This window comes from Mauremys reevesii, linkage group 6, assembly GCF_016161935.1.
Source record: "Mauremys reevesii isolate NIE-2019 linkage group 6, ASM1616193v1, whole genome shotgun sequence".
Lineage (NCBI taxonomy): Eukaryota > Metazoa > Chordata > Testudines > Geoemydidae > Mauremys > Mauremys reevesii.
In genome coordinates, this window is record NC_052628.1 from 67,519,467 (window position 1) to 67,537,309 (window position 17,843).

General features: G+C 44.9%; 1 protein-coding gene and 1 long non-coding RNA gene across 7 annotated transcripts in view; one reads left to right on the plus strand and one right to left on the minus strand.

Moving 5' to 3' along the window:
• Positions 1–17,843, minus strand: part of MCC (MCC regulator of WNT signaling pathway) — a 311,234-nt gene that overhangs the window by 24,391 nt on the left and 269,000 nt on the right. For all 6 annotated transcript variants that reach the window (XM_039544357.1, XM_039544358.1, XM_039544361.1 and 3 more), the window contains 2 exons: positions 15,504–15,687; positions 1,169–1,403 (listed from right to left, as the gene is read on the minus strand). In XM_039544357.1, the coding sequence (XP_039400291.1) occupies positions 1,169–1,403; positions 15,504–15,687 (419 nt within the window). The remainder of the gene's footprint in view (positions 1–1,168; positions 1,404–15,503; positions 15,688–17,843) is intronic.
• On the plus strand, positions 84–534 carry LOC120407959. The gene is made up of 2 exons (XR_005600351.1): positions 84–180; positions 383–534. It is a non-coding gene; the product is annotated as an uncharacterized LOC120407959 (long non-coding RNA).

Here is a 17,843-nt window from a genome sequence, read left to right on the forward strand (position 1 = left end):
TGGTCTCCCTCGAGCACCTCTGCTGTCATAGTTCCCTACTGCAAGCATGTGGCTTCTTGATTGTTGTGTCATAAGTTTAGAACCATGGCTTAACGCACACAGACTTGGTCATTGCTAATGCCCTCTCTCACTATCTGGGCTCGTGGAATGTGACCTCCAACCCAGCTAGACGCCACCCAGGTCTGTGATTCTACCAAACACACTTTCAGAGAGAAAGGGGACTAGGCATGCTATGCCCTTACAGTGAGGGTAGTGAGTATGCCAAGGGCTCCATGTATAATGCAATTACAAATTATTGTTAAGTTGCTGTACAGCTAATTATGTTCCAGAATCAAAGTGTACTTTAAAAGAGAAAAAAAAGTAAGTGTCTTCCCCTATCTAGGTTGCATCAAAATATGAAGAGGTGCAGTGATGGCTGCCTGTGTCCGCAGGCATGCTGATACTACAGCTTTGATTGCAGAGTGAACTGTTCCCATTCATGGCCAAGGGGCGCTAACAGGAAAGTCTGATGACAAATTAAAATGTCAACTTTAATTATTTCATTTCTTATCTTTTAGCAGAAATGTCAAGTGAATATGCCTGTTTGTTGCTCTTGGATATAGTGGAATGCAGTGGGACAGTTATTAGGTGGAGTGCAGTGGGACAGTTAGTTGCTATCAAGAGTGGCTCGAGGAGTTGGGTGGGAAAGGGGGAATGAGAAAATCTCAACCCATCTCCTGGGTGCAAAACACCCCACTGTCACTATCTCCCAGCGCCTCACTGCCAACTTTCACAATGCAGTTATGCACTGCAATTCAAATACCTGCAGCAGAGGAAAATATGGGGGCAGCACAACAATTTAATATAAAAATAAACAAGCACAAAGGACACTATACTGATTGCACTGGATGTGGTGGGGGCAAGCAATGGGGATACAGTGTTGCATAATACTAGGGTCCCTATTGAATAGTTTAGGTCTAATGGACAGGACAGGACACAGGGCTGCGGGTATGCTACAACCTTTCAGCTATAGCACAGGACATGTGACAGGGTCAGGTTATGCCATAATCTGATAGAGAGCAGTAAATTGGGATGTTCAGGTCTCATAGTGGTCCTGAGCATCACTGTTAGTTACCTCTCTCTAATACCATGAAGCAATCAGGGGCAAAGACAGTGGGTTATAAAATACCTTCATTGCCATGAGTTCCTGCATCAGTACTGCATTTTCCAGATCTAGCCTCTGGCTGTCTCCACGAGGTTTGACATCATAACTAAGGGGATCAATATGGATGCTCTCCAGCTCCAACATGGTCAGCTTGACTGCTGCCCTGTCATTCTTCAGCTGCTGGATGTAATCCTTCAACCTCTGCTCATCCTCCTTTGTGAACTCCGTATCACAGCTACTTGCAGTTGAGCTGGTAGTGCTTCGAAGACCAAAAACAGTATCACTCACTGGGAGAAGGATTCAGGTCTCTAGCCTCTCCCCCTGTCCACCCGCCCCCAGCCCCCATTTGAAATTTGTTTAATTAACACCACACACGTGATTCACCCATGCATATTTACACTCACAGTTGCCACAGAGTATAATTTTATCAGGCTCATCATCATCAAACGTGCACAGTCTACTGAGGACCGTTGCATCAGCCTGAACGACAATGATTAAGGTTAAGATTTTGTCATGGTTATTTTTAGTAAAAGTCACAGACAGGTCATGAGCAATAAAAAACCCTGAAATCATCCTCCCCCCCCAAAAAAACAAAAACAAAAAAACCCCAAAATGGGCTTCCATGAATTTTTGTTTATTGCCCGTGACCTGTACGTGACTTTTACTATAAATAACCATGACAAAATGGGGCTGATGGAGGGATGAGAGCCCAAGCCCTGCTGTGGGAGGGTAGGAGGGGATCCAGCACCCACCACTGCAGTGGCTGACAGCTCTGCCCCCCTCCCCCCCCCCCCTCCGAAGCCTGTGGTGGCTCAGAGTTCCAGGACCCCAGCCAGCTAACAGCTCCAGCCCTCCTGCCCTGGGTCTGAAGCAGAAAATGTCACAGAGGTCTCTGTATGACAATCTTAGCCTTGACCCTGGTTGATGGCATCGGTATAATCAAGTTACCACATCTGGCTCAATCCTACGAATCCATGAATGGCTTTGCAGGGGGTGCCAGGCAGGGCTGGGGCATGCACCCGCTTGCATGTTGATGGGGAGCTTGAGAGCATGGTGTGCTGGTGTGTTTTGGTCCCTCTGGTGACATGGCTGAAGAGCTTTCCATGCTTTCGAATATAAGGAGCAACTGAAGGAGGGCAAGAATGGCCAGCAGGATCCAGTGTGTATTAATACTGTTACAGAACTACTGTAGTACTATAGAAAATATTAACTTGGGAACACATATCAAACATCCCAGTTTTCAATTTAGTCTGGACCAAGTGTTGCAATATGCAAAAGTCACACACACACACACACACACACCCCTCTACAACTTTAAAATATAGAAAAGAAAAAATATATAGTTCTTCAAACAGAGAATAAAAAATATTACAATACTGAGTCAATTATTTCTTCACTGCAAAGACAGATAATTAGTTTTGCTGACATAACTGCTTTTGACAACTTTTTTTTTTTAACTAAAGAAACAATTAAGTGCTTGTTAAATATGCCATGCTGAGAGCAACAAAAACTAAAATCCTTTATCTACAGAGCTGATACTGCACAGGCAGCAGCACAGAAAACTTCTGCATGCTGCATCATGCCTTGAATGGGAATAACAATTTCTGGGTTTGAAAAGTTAGTTCAGATTCCATGCCCCGTCTGCTGATGCCAGTGCCAATTCTTATGGTGATTTTGATGGTCACCTGTATGCAACAGCCTGACATTGCTTCAGAACATCCAGCTGCTGTCATGGCACTGTCTTTCAATCACTATTAACCTGGGGCTGGATTTGAAACAGTGACCAGCTACCCCAGTGCTAACTTCCACAAGACAGCCAAATCCCTCAACTTGGAGGTATCGAAGTCATGTTTTACAGGACTTCTATTAGAACACCATCATCTGACTTTATTGTCGCATTCCTTTTCCAAAGGTAGTTTCAAAAGAAAAACTGCCAGACAATTTTAGCTTGCTCCACACATGTCACATAATGAAGAGCTTTTACAAAGGGAAAACAATTTCTAGATAAGCACAAGGTGCCTCAATGCCCCATCTCTATCCATGTGCATTCTAGTGTTCTAGGGAGAAGAGATTTATGGAGGTTAATTGCAATGCTGCTTTAGTTCCTTAACATTCCACTGCTGAATATACTTGCAATAACACTTAAAGGGAAAGAAACAGCACTGCATTTTCTACAACCCTACACAGACAAAGCGGCCTGCTGTCTCCTGAGGACCTGTAATCAGCTGCTGGGTGAGGGTTAAGTCATCCATTAACTGTGCCTGTCTGGAATGCTGGATGATCTCAGTTATCAGCAGGGGAATAAATCACATTCTGTATTGGGTTGCATTATTTTTCAGCATTTTTCTGAGGAGGAAAAAACCCCACCCTGTGGACTCCTGCTGGAGCCAGGCTAATGTGTAATGGAAATACACTTTGCTTACACACTTATGCACTGCAGAAAGAAGAAGGGGGAAAAACAGGTTGCTTTTTCTCCTTCCTCTCAATTGTGCTTGTGCTCAAGCGGTGTTGATTTTAAGTTGCATCAGATAATTGCCAGTGGATCTTTCAGAGAATTCCAAGCCCAGGGCAGCCTGAGAGGAAACAGAGAATTGGCAGGGCTACAAAGACTTCCGTAAGTCTCCCCCACCCCCATGAAATATCACATTACATGGCTTTACTACAGCTTTCTGCTAATTTTAAATGATTTCTTCTCTCTCTTAAGGATAACAGGCGCCGTGTTTACTAGAAGTGAAAACCACTTTTTTCCCCACTAATTCCCATCTGCAGTAAATCAGAACCCAGCTAGCCTATACTGGGTAAAAATACATTCAGGTTTTAACGAGTTCTCCATAATACTTTGCTTTTCATCAGAGGATCTCAAAGCTCTTAATAAACCTTATTTAACTAGCCTCACTAGGCCCTTGGTGAGGTAGATATGATGTGAAAATCAGGCAATACAACAAATTACTATTCAATTGGTGTTGTAGATCTCTTTGGGTTCCAAAATAAAAAGTTCTCCAGCCTTCCTGGACTACACACACTCAGAGACTAATACTCAGGGACAGTATTTAGGGTCCACACAGCCTGCACATCCTCAGAGTTTTAGTCAATGTTAACCTTAGCTTTCGTTTACAGACGAAAATATGCTCCTTGCCCTCTTTGCTGGAAAGACAGCTCTCAGAATGAAAACTGAGCACTGGTCTGTATATCTGCTATGAGGACTATTCCTAAAGCTCCCCAGGTATTCACAGTACCAGCAACAGCTGCACAGGACTGACCTTTCAGGTCCACAGCTACAGGTCTCCATTTTTTGGAGACCAATCCACAGTTGTGGAAGGAAACAGGCAACTTGGGTTGCTGCCAATGATTCTAGGGCTGTCTTTAGCTCATTCCTGGCTGGCTGCCTGCCTGCAGCTGAGCTGGCTCCTCTGCTGAAGTGCTAGTGAGGCCTCTGGTTACAAGGTGAGGAATTAATGGAGGAGCTGTCTCAATTACAGGCAGCCAGTACAAAGAGGACAGAAGAAAAGGAGAACTGCCCCTTGTCCCCTAACTAGGGTGACCAGACAGCAAGTGTGAAAAATTGGGACAGAGGGTGAGGATGGTGGTGGTAGTGGTGGTAATAGGAGCCTATATAAGAAAAAGCCCCAAATATCATGACTGTCCCTATAAAATTGGGACATCTGGTCACGCTACCCCTAACCTTGGTGCCAGAATCCCCCCATCCAGTGTGAGGAAAGAGAGGCGGCAACATGGCCAGCAGAGGAAAGGGGTACACAGCCTATTCCCCTACTCAAGAGGCAGAGACAGCCCCCCAATCCCCACCCCCATTTCCTGAATTGTGGAGAAGAAATTCAGTCTGCAAGGCTGCATGACTAAGCACTAAAACAATGCCATGATGCATATGTGATCCTGGGTTGTGATGTCACATGGGACTCCTTCAAAACTCACTTTGATGGCTCTCCCAAAAATCCTCAGGCTCAATTTGGCAGACTTAAAGAGCTGAAAGAAACATTCTACCTGCTTGGTTCATCACTGACATCTGCAAGATTCCTAAATGATGCCCAATTAATTTGAATCTATATTTTCTAAACAGAGCATACTAGATAGCGTGATGTACTATTAAGAGGTGCACATGTACATCTACACAGACGTGTACAAAACACACACACATATTACATGTGCATATATACAAGCACACACACTGCATATATAAAATATTTCTCTGTTAACTGATGCTGTTGAGTACATCCTCTCTTTCATTCAAGAAACCCTGTCTGGGTGAAAAGGATACAGTATGAATTTCTATCTGTAATAACTGTGGGTTAAGGGTTTATAGAATTAAAATAATGTGGAATGTCCCAAATCCATGTAACACTCTTGAATGGTAATGTCTGCATTTGAACTTTTACTTTAAGGAATATTTGTTAGGTCGCATGCTTCTGTCCACCCATTTTCCAGGTCAGAGTGGCTCCATATCAGAGAAAGCACACAACCGGAAGGCAGGGGTAACCTTTCAGATAAACTGGCCTTCACTCAGACCAGTAGATTTTGCATTAACAGTATATTGGGCTATAATCTCAATACTTTGGCAAAACTACCTCCCTTCTTTGGAAATCTATTTGCTCCAATGATGAAGTCTGGTACTGAGAGCATACCACATGCTTCGGGATTTGGAAGCATTAACATGTTTCCATATCAACATTTCCACATTTCAGCCAACATAATCCTTTATTTCAGCTACTTATTCGAAATTCATGAGGTGGTTCTGAGAGGAGGATTTAGCCCTAGGTTTGGATAAGTTCAGATGGGTAGTGGTAAAATATGTTGTAGAAATGTATTTCCTTTGCACGTGATGGGACAGACTGTCCCTCCTGCATCTCAATGGAAGGTTGGGGTTACTAGTAGTGTAATGAATACAAAACAGCACTCTTAGTCATTGTAACAGCACCAATCTCCATCTCTCTCTCTCTCATTTCATTCTTTTTACAGGTGCAATCAGTTAGATCTTCTTGGAAATGAATGCTCCTCTGTCCATTAAAACAATTACGACTTCCACAAAGCTACTTTTATTTTCAAAAATGAATATAGTTGGGTTGCTGCCAACCAAATAAATTGAGACGCTAGCTATTATTTTATTCACTTCGCTGGTAACAACCTCTATGCTGGTTTTTCATTTAATCTCAGATGCTCCCTTTTACAATCTTTAACCCCCCTTGTCACCAGCAGTTGCCTGTGCTTGTGTTCTCAGCAATGTGCTCAGTGATTTGACATTCAGCATCTCATTCGTGATGCCAAAGTTAAGGCTGGGTCAGCACTTCCATTATAAACCTGTTTTGTGGGGTTTCAAACTGCAGTGAGAATTATTCACTTTATCACAGTCTTAGCCAAAAAGAGGGGGTTTTAACCCTCCTTCTTTACAAAGTTTTAAAGAAAAAAAACGTGCCTGGCAGTTTGAGTTAGAGGATCTTCGTTATTATTACTTTTGTTTGCAAATATCAGGCTTGTGTATTAAGATTATCTTGTAGTCATATATAATATTAAAATGTTTTCATTTCAGAGGCTAAGTGCAATCAAGTGAGGAATTTGTCCATTAATATGAACGATTTCCAAACTCTGGTCCACTTGCTGGTCTTATGGAACTGGCTCCCCTCCTTGTTTCCACCTGCTTCTACGACCCTCAGGTTCTTCCATGACAAAGAAAAAGCCTACAGAAGCAGCTGGAACTAAGGAGTCAGACTTGCTGCCTCTGCTAGGGATTACTGTCACAACTGAGAGGAGACGGAATCCACCAGTGGGTGGGGCCAGGACTGCTGCCAGCCTCCAGCATGAAGGAACCATAGAGTACAGAAGGGCACCAAGTCCAGGGTAGCACAGAAAGATGCAGACAAAAGAAGGGAACTAAGTGCAGGGAGGTGTGTGCAAGTGGAGAGGAGGAGCAGGTAGCATGTGCAAGGTGAGATGAAAAAGGGAGCACAGAAGCATATGCAGAGACTGACCTTTCAGGAAAGAGAGCAGGAAAGAGAAAGGATGAGAAGGGACAGGTATGCATGTAATGAAATGAAGACCAAAAGGAGAGTGAGTGTCTGTTTTCTTCATAAAGGACAAAATGCATACTGAATTAAAGACAGTTACAAATACATACCTATTTTACTAACATCACTGTCTAAGCAAACACTGTAGTTGCCACAAGGATGTTATGTGATTGTGAACAGCAGGGGGTGCTCATGAGAGTCTCTCTCTATTGAGATGTGGGCCACACTATGGAGAAGTCTGAGTTACATCATCTAATTGCCTTTGTCGTCTGGATGAAAACAATGGCAAAAAGAGGAGATTTTGTGCTTAGCTGGGAAAATGTTGCATGTACCCTCTTGAACTTTCAAAAGTATTTGATATGTGGATTTAAAAAAAGGAAATGCAGAGTGGGGCAGTGGAATATGGAGTCAAAATGTCCTGAGTTTTCTAAGCCCTATTCTGACTGCTCCTGACTTGCTGCCCTTGGGCCACTGACAGTAACTTCTGTTTGTCTCAGAGTCTCTGTCTATAAAAAGGGGATAATATTTAGTTACCTTCTTTGTAAGGAAATCGCAAGGATTAAGTCCACCTACATTGAATGTATATGACATCACAACTACAAAAGACTGTTACCTTTCGTAACTGTTGTTCTTCGAGATGTGTTGCTCATGTCCATTCCATTGTAGATGTGTGTGCTCGCCACATGCACCAGTGCTGGAAGTTTTCCCCTCAGTGGTATCCATAGGGGACTGGCTCTGGTGCCCTCTGGAGTAGCGCGTGTATGCACTGGTATAAGGGGTGACATAGGCTCCCCTCTCCCTCAGTTCCTTCTTGCTGGAAGGAGGGGAAGGAGAGCAGGATATGGAATAGACATGAGCAACATATCTCAAAGAACAAGAATTACAAAAGGTTAGTAACCATTTTTTCTTCGAGTGATTGCTCATGTTTAGGGCCCTACCAAATTCACAGCCATGAAAAACGCGTCATGGACCATGAAATCTGGTCTCCCCTGGTGAAATTTTGTCTTTTGTGTGCTTTTACCGTATATTATTCAGATTTCAAGGGGGAAACTGACCCAAAAGGGAGTTGCTGGGGGGTCTCCGTATTGTCACCCTTACTTCTATGCTGCCTCCAGAGATGGGCAACTGGAGAGCAGCAGCTGTTGGCTGGGCGCCCAGCTATGAAGGCAACACCCGCCATCAGCAGCACAGAAGTATGGGTGGCAACACCCTACCATGCCTGGGCAGTGGTCATGGGGCTGCTACAGCCATATCCAGGAGCATGCCGAACCAGTACTGGCGAAGCCAGGCCAGGGCGATCAGAATGACCCGTGCTTTGTCCCTCTTGATTTTTTAAGAGGACTTTGTTGATGAATGGAATTGGTGGGAAGGTGTACAACAGGTCTCCTGACCACCACCAAAGGAAAAAGACATTGGAGAGAGCTGAGGCCTTGCAGAGAGCAGAATTGATGACACTTTCTGTACTGTCTGGTGGCGAACAGGTCCACTCGGGAGCTCCCCACTTCTGGAAGAGCATTCTGACGACCTCCAAGTGGTGGGACCACCTGTGGTGAGAGAAAGACCTGCTGAGATGATCTGCCTGGGGAAGTACGAGGCTTCCAGAGGGATTGCATGCTGAATGCCTGGCACCAAGGCAAGGAACGAGCTCCCGCTGTCTTGACACAGAACACGAAGGCTGTTGTTCATCAACACCTGCACCAAGCGACTAGACAGTTGGGGAAGGAAGATACCACAAGTCAGACAGATGGCTCTGAGCTCCCTGGCGTTTATATGTAATGCAAACTCTTCTTGAGACCATAACCCCTGACTCTGCAGAGTATTGAGGTGTGTTCCCCAACTGAGGTCGGATGCCTCTAAAAACAGGGAGACCGTGGGTTGCGGGCTTGCAAACGGCACAGCTTCCAACACTAGAATCGGGTCAGATCACTACTGCAGGGAGGTAAGTACCTGCTGCAGGATCGTGATGACCTTGTCTAGGTGATGTCTGGCCGAGAGGTAGGCTGACGCCAGCCTTTTCTAGAGGGGACGCAGCCTGAGTCTCACATGTCAGACAACATACGTGCATGATGCTTCCATGTGCCCCAAAAGTGTGAGACAGACCCATGCAGTGGTGAGCAGATGGGCAGTGACACTGGGAATCAGATCTGACAGTGCCCTGAACCTGGCCTCTGGCAGGAATGCTCTACCTCGGGTAGAGTACCACTCCAATAAACTCTATCCATTGGACTGGGATCGACATTGATTTTTGTTAGTTTATCAAGAGGCCCAGAGCTTGACAAGTGGCTTGCAACATCTCGATGCTGTGCTGGACCTGGAACAGCCTTTGATGAGCCATTCGTCGAGGTATGGGTATATCTGGATACCCTGATGTCTGAGGTAGGCCGCCACCACTGACATGTACTTTGTAAACACCATTGGCACCATTGCTAAGCCAAAAAGGAGCACTGCGAATTGGTAGTGCATGGTCCCAACAATGAAATGTAGGAACTCTCGGTGTCCGTGAAATATCGATATGTGAAAGTAAGTGTCTTTCAGGTTGAGGGCGGCGTACCAGTCTCCCAGATCCAGGGAAGGAATGATGGAGGCCAGGGAGACTATGCTGAACTTCAACTTGTTGAGATACTTGTTGAAGCTCTGCAGCTCAAGGATGGGGCGTAGACCCCCTTGGCCTTTCGGATTAAAAAAAAATAGCAGGAGTAAAACCCCTTCCCCCTCAAGTGCAGAGGGACTTCTTCCACTGCTCCCACTTGCAGAAGGCCCTGCACCTCCTGAAGAGGGATGGGGAGGGGAAGGATAGAAATAAACTGGAGGGTATATCCCCCTCCTACCATGCTGAGGACCCACTGGTCTGATGTTATAGTGGCCCAGGCAGGGAGGAAGGGGGACAAACTGTTGTAAAAGAGCAGGTGGGCTGGATCCAGAACACAGTCTGGAAGGTCGCTCTCAAGTGCCCATCAAAATGCCTGCTTATTACCCGGTTGGTTGCGGATAGAGCTTGAGTGGGCTGAGGGGGCCGGCTGATGGCCCCTGCCAGTGCTTATAGCCCTGGCCCTTTTTGTGGAAGGGTTCTGATCGAGGTTTGGTCCCAAACCTGTGGGACCGGTGTGGCTTAAACCGCTTCCTCACAGACCCTGGCATGTAAAGGTCCAGCAAAACCAAGAGTCTTTTAGGCCGTGCAATTTACTGTCTGTTCCGGGAACAGCGCCAGGCCATTGAATGGGAGGTCCTGGATGGACTGCTGCTAAACCTCAACCGACAGCCACAACAACTGCAACCAGGACGCATGCCTCAGAGGAAGAGCCAAAGGCCACTGAACCTGCCACATCTGAGGCCGCTTAAAGGGCTTCCCTGGCCACAGCCATGCCCTCATTGAGGGTTGCCAGGAATTCCTTCCTGGGCTCTTCTGGCAGCAAGTCAACAAACTTGGCCATGGACTGCCAAATATTAAAATCATAGTGGCCAAGCAAGGCCTGATGGTTGGCCACTCTCAGCTGGAGGCTGGACATAGAATAATTTTTTCTACCAAAGAGATTGAGCCTCTTTGCCTCCTTATTCTTAGGCATCGATCCCGGTTGGCCCTATCTATCGCTCTCATTCGCTGCTGATACAACCAGTGAGGTTGGGGCAGGGTGGGTATGTAGATATTCAAAACCCTTAGCGGGGACGTAGTATTTTCTTTCCGCCTGCTTGCAGATGTGGGGAAGGGAGGAGGGTGTCTGCCACAGAGCCTTGATTAGTTTTCACCACTCTCTCGTGCACTGGCAGTGCCACCTTGGAGGGGGCTGCTGCATTTAATACATTGAACAGGGAGTCTAAGGGCTCCGCCAGCTCCTCGGCTTCCAGCCACAAGTTCGACACCACCCTCTTCAAAAGCTCCTGGTGGGCCCTTGCATCATCCTGGGGGACTGCGTGAGAAAGCCCCACGGTTGCTTCATCGGGCAAAGATGATGAGGAGGTAGGTACAGGTGGTTCTGTCAACTCCACTGCTTCTGCCAGGGGAACCGCAGCCCATGGCCGAGGCTGGCTGTCCCTGGGGAGCTTGATCTGACTCCACATTTGAGTCAGGGGGCAGGCGGGAGACTGTCGCCAACCATCTTTTGGATGCCCCCGAGACCAACTGATGCCCCTCTGACAGATGGGGAAACCCCCAGGAGGGGTTCCATAGTTGTCAAGGGGCCGGCCACTGGCCCTGGGCCACGCAGCCACTGGTGGCTCAGAGGGGAATGCCGATGTCTCCAGTGGGTGACCTTGGCCTGCAGGCAGATCTTCCTCCTTGAGCTCTATATACTTCCTCCTCGCTGTAAAGAGCCTGAGGAGGGAGAGACTTGTCTGGGGGATCAGGACGGTACTGAGGCCTCCTGTCCACCCTGTTCCCATTGGCTCTCTCTGCAGACGTCCACTGGGGACCTGTACCAGGATAATGGCTCTCGGTGCCATGACTCCAATGACTGGTGGCGGCCTTTGGCGGATCGGCGACAGTATCCCGGAGATCGACGCCTCACACTTTGAGAATGGTGCCACTCCAGAGACCTGGAGCAAGAGGATCAATGTCTCGGAGACCGTCGATGTGCTTACAGTGATCCGTACCAGTGATCCGGAGATGGGGCTCCAGGGACCGGTATCTCGACCCTCCGGAACAGTGCTGAAGACTGGGAGACTGACTCGGGCGCTCCCAGCACTGGGGCTCTGGGGACTGGTGACGTGCCTCTGCAGGTCTGCGCCAGACTGCCGGCGATCGATGCCAGAACTCCGAGGAACGCTGCCTAGAGTCCGGGAACTAATGCCGGGAACTCTGGCAGGGAAGCCGACCTGCACCCGGCTAGTGGCGCTGTTCAGGTGAATGCTGACAGGGCACCCCCTGCGGCGGGGAGCGGTGCCACACTGATGGTGACCTCTGGAAGGGTCACAAGGCAGGTTTAGCCCTCGAATGGGGCACCTCACTGGCCAGTGTGCGCAGCACCAGAAAAGACAGTATATCCTTAGTGGCTTAAAAGGCCTCTGGTGTGGACTGCACCACCAGGTACCGAGTGCCTCTGCCGCTTCCTGGGTGGCAGACGGGTCTGAAAGTAGGCTTGCCCGCTCAATGGGAACTGGAGCTTGGCCAATGTCTGAAGAGGAAGAGCTGCCCCACGTGGGTCTTTGCTTTCCTCCCCTTTACAGGATGTAGGAGAACGCCTTCTCCTGGCCTTTCTTTGCTTTTTAGCTGGAACTCGGGATAGGGATTGGTGCCAGTTGGAGGTAGGTGCCGGCAGCATGCTCCACACCAAGGCTGCAGTGCTTGGAGCAGAGTCCAATCTCGTTGGCTCTGAGGCTGGTGCCAGGGCAGACTCCATAAGGAGTGCTCGGACACAACTGTCCCTCTCCTTTTTGTCCGTGGCCTGAAGCTCTTGCAAATGCGACGCTTGTTGCTCACGTAGGTTTCCCGTAAACACTTGAGGCAGCTTCTATGGGGATCACTGATTGGCATAGGTGTTTTGTAGCAGTCACAAGGCTTGACGCCCGGGGACCAGAGAATGCCTCATCCCTAGGCTAAGTCCTGTACGGGACTAACATATCTAATTCTAACTGAACACTAAGGGAACTATTAACTATACAACTTTAACAACTATAGACAACGAATTCATTGCTATGCACAGTTGAGATAGGAAAGCTTGCCGAGGCAAGGAAACGTTCCAGCACTATCATTGGCGGTCAGAAAGAACTGAGGGAGGGGGGAGCTGACGGCACTCCTTATACTGGTGCATACGCGCGCCACTCCAGAGGGCGCCAGAGCCAGTCCCCTACAGATACCACTGAGGGAAAAACTTCCGGCACTGGTGCATGTGATGAGCACACACACCTACAATGGAATGGACATGAGCAAACACTCTAAGAACAACATTCATTCAATCATACTCTCTTGTCCTGTGTGTGTGTAACCATTCAACTGTAATGTCAGTTCAATATCAGGTATGTTCTCAATATCAGAGAAATTTATCATGTAATGATAGAGGAACAGACTCAAGCTAATAGGTCTCACATACAAATTTACATATATACATAAAATATATAGATACATATCTATACATTCTTTTCATCTGCACCTTCACAGATCTTATTCTATAATTTTCTACCTGTTAAACCTGAAATTCTACTCTATTCTAAGCATGTGTACATGCTGAGACATTGTCTAGTCAACCAAAACAAATTTTACACATACATGCACACAGCCAGTGGAACACAGAGATCATTAGTTTCATTGCGCCACAAAAGCAGAGGGCATGTATGTAGAATGATTTTTTTCAGCTCTATCACTCAGCCAAATGAAATCTGATTTTCACCAGACCAATGAAACTAGGGAGACATCTAGGGACTATATACATCCCTGTCAAATGTCAAGTTTCCAATACCAAAGCAAGACTGCAAAAAACCTACATTTTTCTCTCCTTCCATCCAGGAAATCAATTAAACTGTTTTCAGTGAAACTTTCAGGAAAAAAAATCCTGAGCAACCAAATATCCACAAAAAGATAAAACTTTGAGAATATTATAACCGACCAAAAATGACCCTGTAGAATATAAATGCTTAAGCAACCTCAGCTGTGTGTTGCTATGTCATATACCCAGAAAAAAAACACACAAATGTATACAACCAGTATTTTTGCACCCAGACTATGACAGACAGGGTCAAGTGACCTGAAAGAGTTTTGTATACTGCACTCCTAAGCAGGTCAATATTTTCGGCATCAAAAGCTATTGATTTGCTAGTAATTAACTGCGCTACGTGAATGTATGAACTCAAACACATCTCCTCTGCACAGGGTAACTCTGATACTGCAGCATATTTTTCAAGCAAAATGACCCTTTAGTTTTAGATATTTAAATTTATCCTGATGTTTGATGCAGAATTTGACCACATTTCTTAGTCTTTTGCTGCTTTTTAGGCTTGTCAGCCACAATGTAATAAATAGGAATTGTGGGAAAAATGATAAGGTGCTAACTAACTTTGTATAAAAATGTAAAAGAAGGAGAAATTTGCTTAAGAAACTGAGTAAACAATTTTAAGTGAATCTGAGGGACAAAAACTGAAAATTAAACAAGAAAAATGTTCACCTATATTCATATAAGATGGTTACCATTTTTATTGCAAGTCTTCCACTCATTCAGTTTACCAATAAACTATCCTGTCTCCTCTAATTTAGGTTGGCAGCGAGCCAAAAATTATTTTAGGCCAGTGCAACAACATGAGGCTGTGATGGGATGGAACATAATGTTGCATCAGGGCATTGTAATGCAACAAATTTGTCCTCAAAACAACTAACAGATCTAATGGACATGATCCTGTGAGATAAAAGTTTCAGCAGAGAATAACTAAATTTTATGTATTTTTAGAGCAAAAAGATATTTTAGAAAGTGTAATAGAAAACACATAGACTAGAATTTTTCAATTGATGGGAAAATAGCTGTCTCAGCCAGAGATTTCAGCTATTATATTCCTAAGTCTTTTTTCAACATAAGACAATTTCTTGCCACTGTAAACCTGAACTCAAGTCAACATCTTTACGTACAAACATACACAAAGTATATACATTGTATATAGAGGTACTGAAGAAGTAGCTGTTCCCCAGAAATATTTGAACTAGATAATTTTTGTAAATAATAGTTCATTTAAGTTTTATTTTAAAGGTCTAAAAAAAATAAATAAACCTCAATATCCTGATTTTTCCTTCTGGAAAAATCCACTCTAACCTGCAAAAAGTTTGTCCACCAGTCAATATTTGTCTACAGTGTCAATTGCTAAAGGGAGGTTTTTCGGGATAGTGGGGTTGTTATGAAAAATCATTATAACTGATGACAGAAACTTATTCTGTTTCTGTGAGAAGGGAAATGGTTATAACTGACATTTAAAAACAACAATTCTTGAACACTCCAAAAGCTTATAGAAACCTTCCTTGATGGAAGCACTTTTTTGGTTTCCAGTTCCCTGGAAACGTGTGGTGCCCTCATATAATAGCAGTGAACAAGAAGCACATGCTTCACGTTTCAATGAGATGGGAAGGAGGGGAAGAGAGAGAAACAGAATCACTGAAGTAAAAAAAATGTTATGGTTTTGCCCTTTATGAGCGAGATCAAAGATCAGAATCACCCGCTTGCAACAAATCTATACAAAACCCTTCTTGGATGGAGCTTGCTCAAAGTCTGAGAATATGCTCACTGAAGCATGGTGCTGATTTAAAAAAAGAAAAACAAAAAGAACACAGCAGACTGATGTGAGGATGGATAGTTGAATAAATGGAATATAACGTAATCTACTTAGGTCTGAAACCAAAGGCCTGGGGATTAATAGGTTCAATGAGTTGCAGTTACCTGGTGTGGCTGTTGGATGACAGGCTCTCCCAGGGCTGTACGCTACAGCCAGTGATCGCATAGGCTCCCCCGCAGCTGCCGTCTAACTTCATCAGCAGGGCTTTTGCTGCATTCTCAGCTGTCTTCCGGCAGTCGTGAGCTCTCTTGAGCATCTGGGTAATGTTCTCATCACCTGTTTGGTCCCCTAGTTTGCAAGCAAACAATCAGTGTCAGAGCTTCGAAGAGCATAACAACAATTAATACTAGAATACATACTCTTAAAGCTATTTTCACTTAATGCTGTGACATTAACACCTAGCTAGCAATTTGTGATCTAAGTGAGACTAATACAGAGAAAAAGAACAAAGCTATGACTTGTATTTATCTAGAGGTAAACACATACAATGCTGCCATCAGACAGTAAGAGACAAGTAAGAGACAGTTTGCTCTGTGCAAGACTGTGCTTTATCCTCATTTGAGCCAAGCATTGTACATCCACATTTTATGCTTGCTAAATAAGCCACATGCCCTTGAATATTAACCCTCCAGAAGGGTTGCCCCAAGACAGCATTAAAATTGTGGAAGCGAGAGTACCAGACAACAGGAGTGGGCTGGTTGGGCTCATCTCCTTGAGAAGATGCAGCAACAACTCCCTTGTATTTTCCATGTAGGTGTGTTGTTGTAAATCCCCACTGATCTTCATAGCCCCAGAGAGGAAAACTCTCTCTGTTACCAGCAATAAGGATACACCAGAGAGTGTGAAGGGCAGTGAGAGGCAGCATATTCTAGTGGAAAGAGCAGTGGACTGGGAGCTGGGAGATCTGTATTCCATTCCCAACTCTATCACAGACCTGCTGGGGGACTTTAGGCAAGTTGCTTGAACTCTCTATGCCCCAGCTTCCCCTCTCACCCTTTTTGTCTCTCTTGTCTATTTAAACTGTAAGGTCTTCAAGGCAGGACCTGTCTCTTACTACGTGTTTGTACAGTGTCTAGCACTAACAGGGCCTCATTCTGAGCTGGGGTCTTGGTGCTAATGTAACATCAAAAAATAAATAATAAAAAGAAAAAAGCAGAAAATGCCAAGAAATTCAAAGTGGTGAGTTGTGCAACATCCTCCATTCAATCAATCAATCCATCCATCCATCCATCCATCCACTGGTTATGGAAGTTGCAGGAAGAGTAATGCACAATTTCACACTGTACTTCCTGACTTTTCTCCCCATCTATCAAAACTTTAACACTATATACACTTTCAATAAAATAATCACATACAAAACTTAAGCAACATAATATTATCCCAACCCTTTCATCCCCGTTCTGGGTTTTCTGATGGTTGACACCAGAGACTGTCATGATCATTCTCTCAAATACCAGGATGTAGAGAAAATCCAGAACTGGGTAAATATGACTTCAGTGTCTTATTCTACATTTCTGTTTACAGGCCAAATCCTGAGGTGCTTACTCAGACTTTATTTGGTCAGTTTTCAAGCAAGTTTCTCACTGAAGCCAATGGTAGTTTTACCTGCAAGGGCCTTGAGTAAGGCATTAGGATTTGGCACCAAATTTATTATTTTAACTAACAAACCATCACAACCAGATTTGTGGTGCTAGACAAATCATTAATAAAGACATTCTGGGATTTGTGTAAATTTGGAAAATGTGTATTTCTCCATTATAATGAAATGGCTCTCAGGATCGCGGGGAGGGGTTGTTCTGTGTTTAACTTTAAATATAAACTAATTTTTACTTTAAAACTAATGCAAAACAATAACTTTTGTCAGGCCAAGACTCTTCTGACTAAATTTCTCAGTGAAGTAAAGTTTCACAGCCAAGCTATAACCTCCTAAAAAACAAGATTTATGATGGAAGTGCTGGCACAGTCTCCACTAAAGGGTGTGAGTGGTAATGCTGCTATTAAAACAAAAGTTGGCAGCAGACACCTATATAAACATAGGTTACACCCTCTCTTTTATAACATGAACATGGAGAAGAAAATTAATACTTTCCTTTCTGGATTTACTTCTTGACTAGCAAAATCTAAGGCCTAATACACACTTGTTCCTAATGCCCTTTCATAAAGAAACAGCAGTACAAATTCAATACCAGACTACCAAAAGAAAGGGCTAGAATCTAGAGGGGAAAAAAAAAAAAAGATCTGCTATGACCTTTCCTGCATGACATACTCTGCAAGGAGAAGCACACCTACACAGAGACTTCCACAAACCACAAGAAGAGATGCAAAGTAAACTGCCTGGAAACTGTGGATCATTGCATCAAGCCTGCAGAAACAAGAGCCTGAACTCATCCGTCTTGTGGCTCTGAAACCAGCTGGTCGTTTGGTCCTTAAAAGCTTTCAGTTTA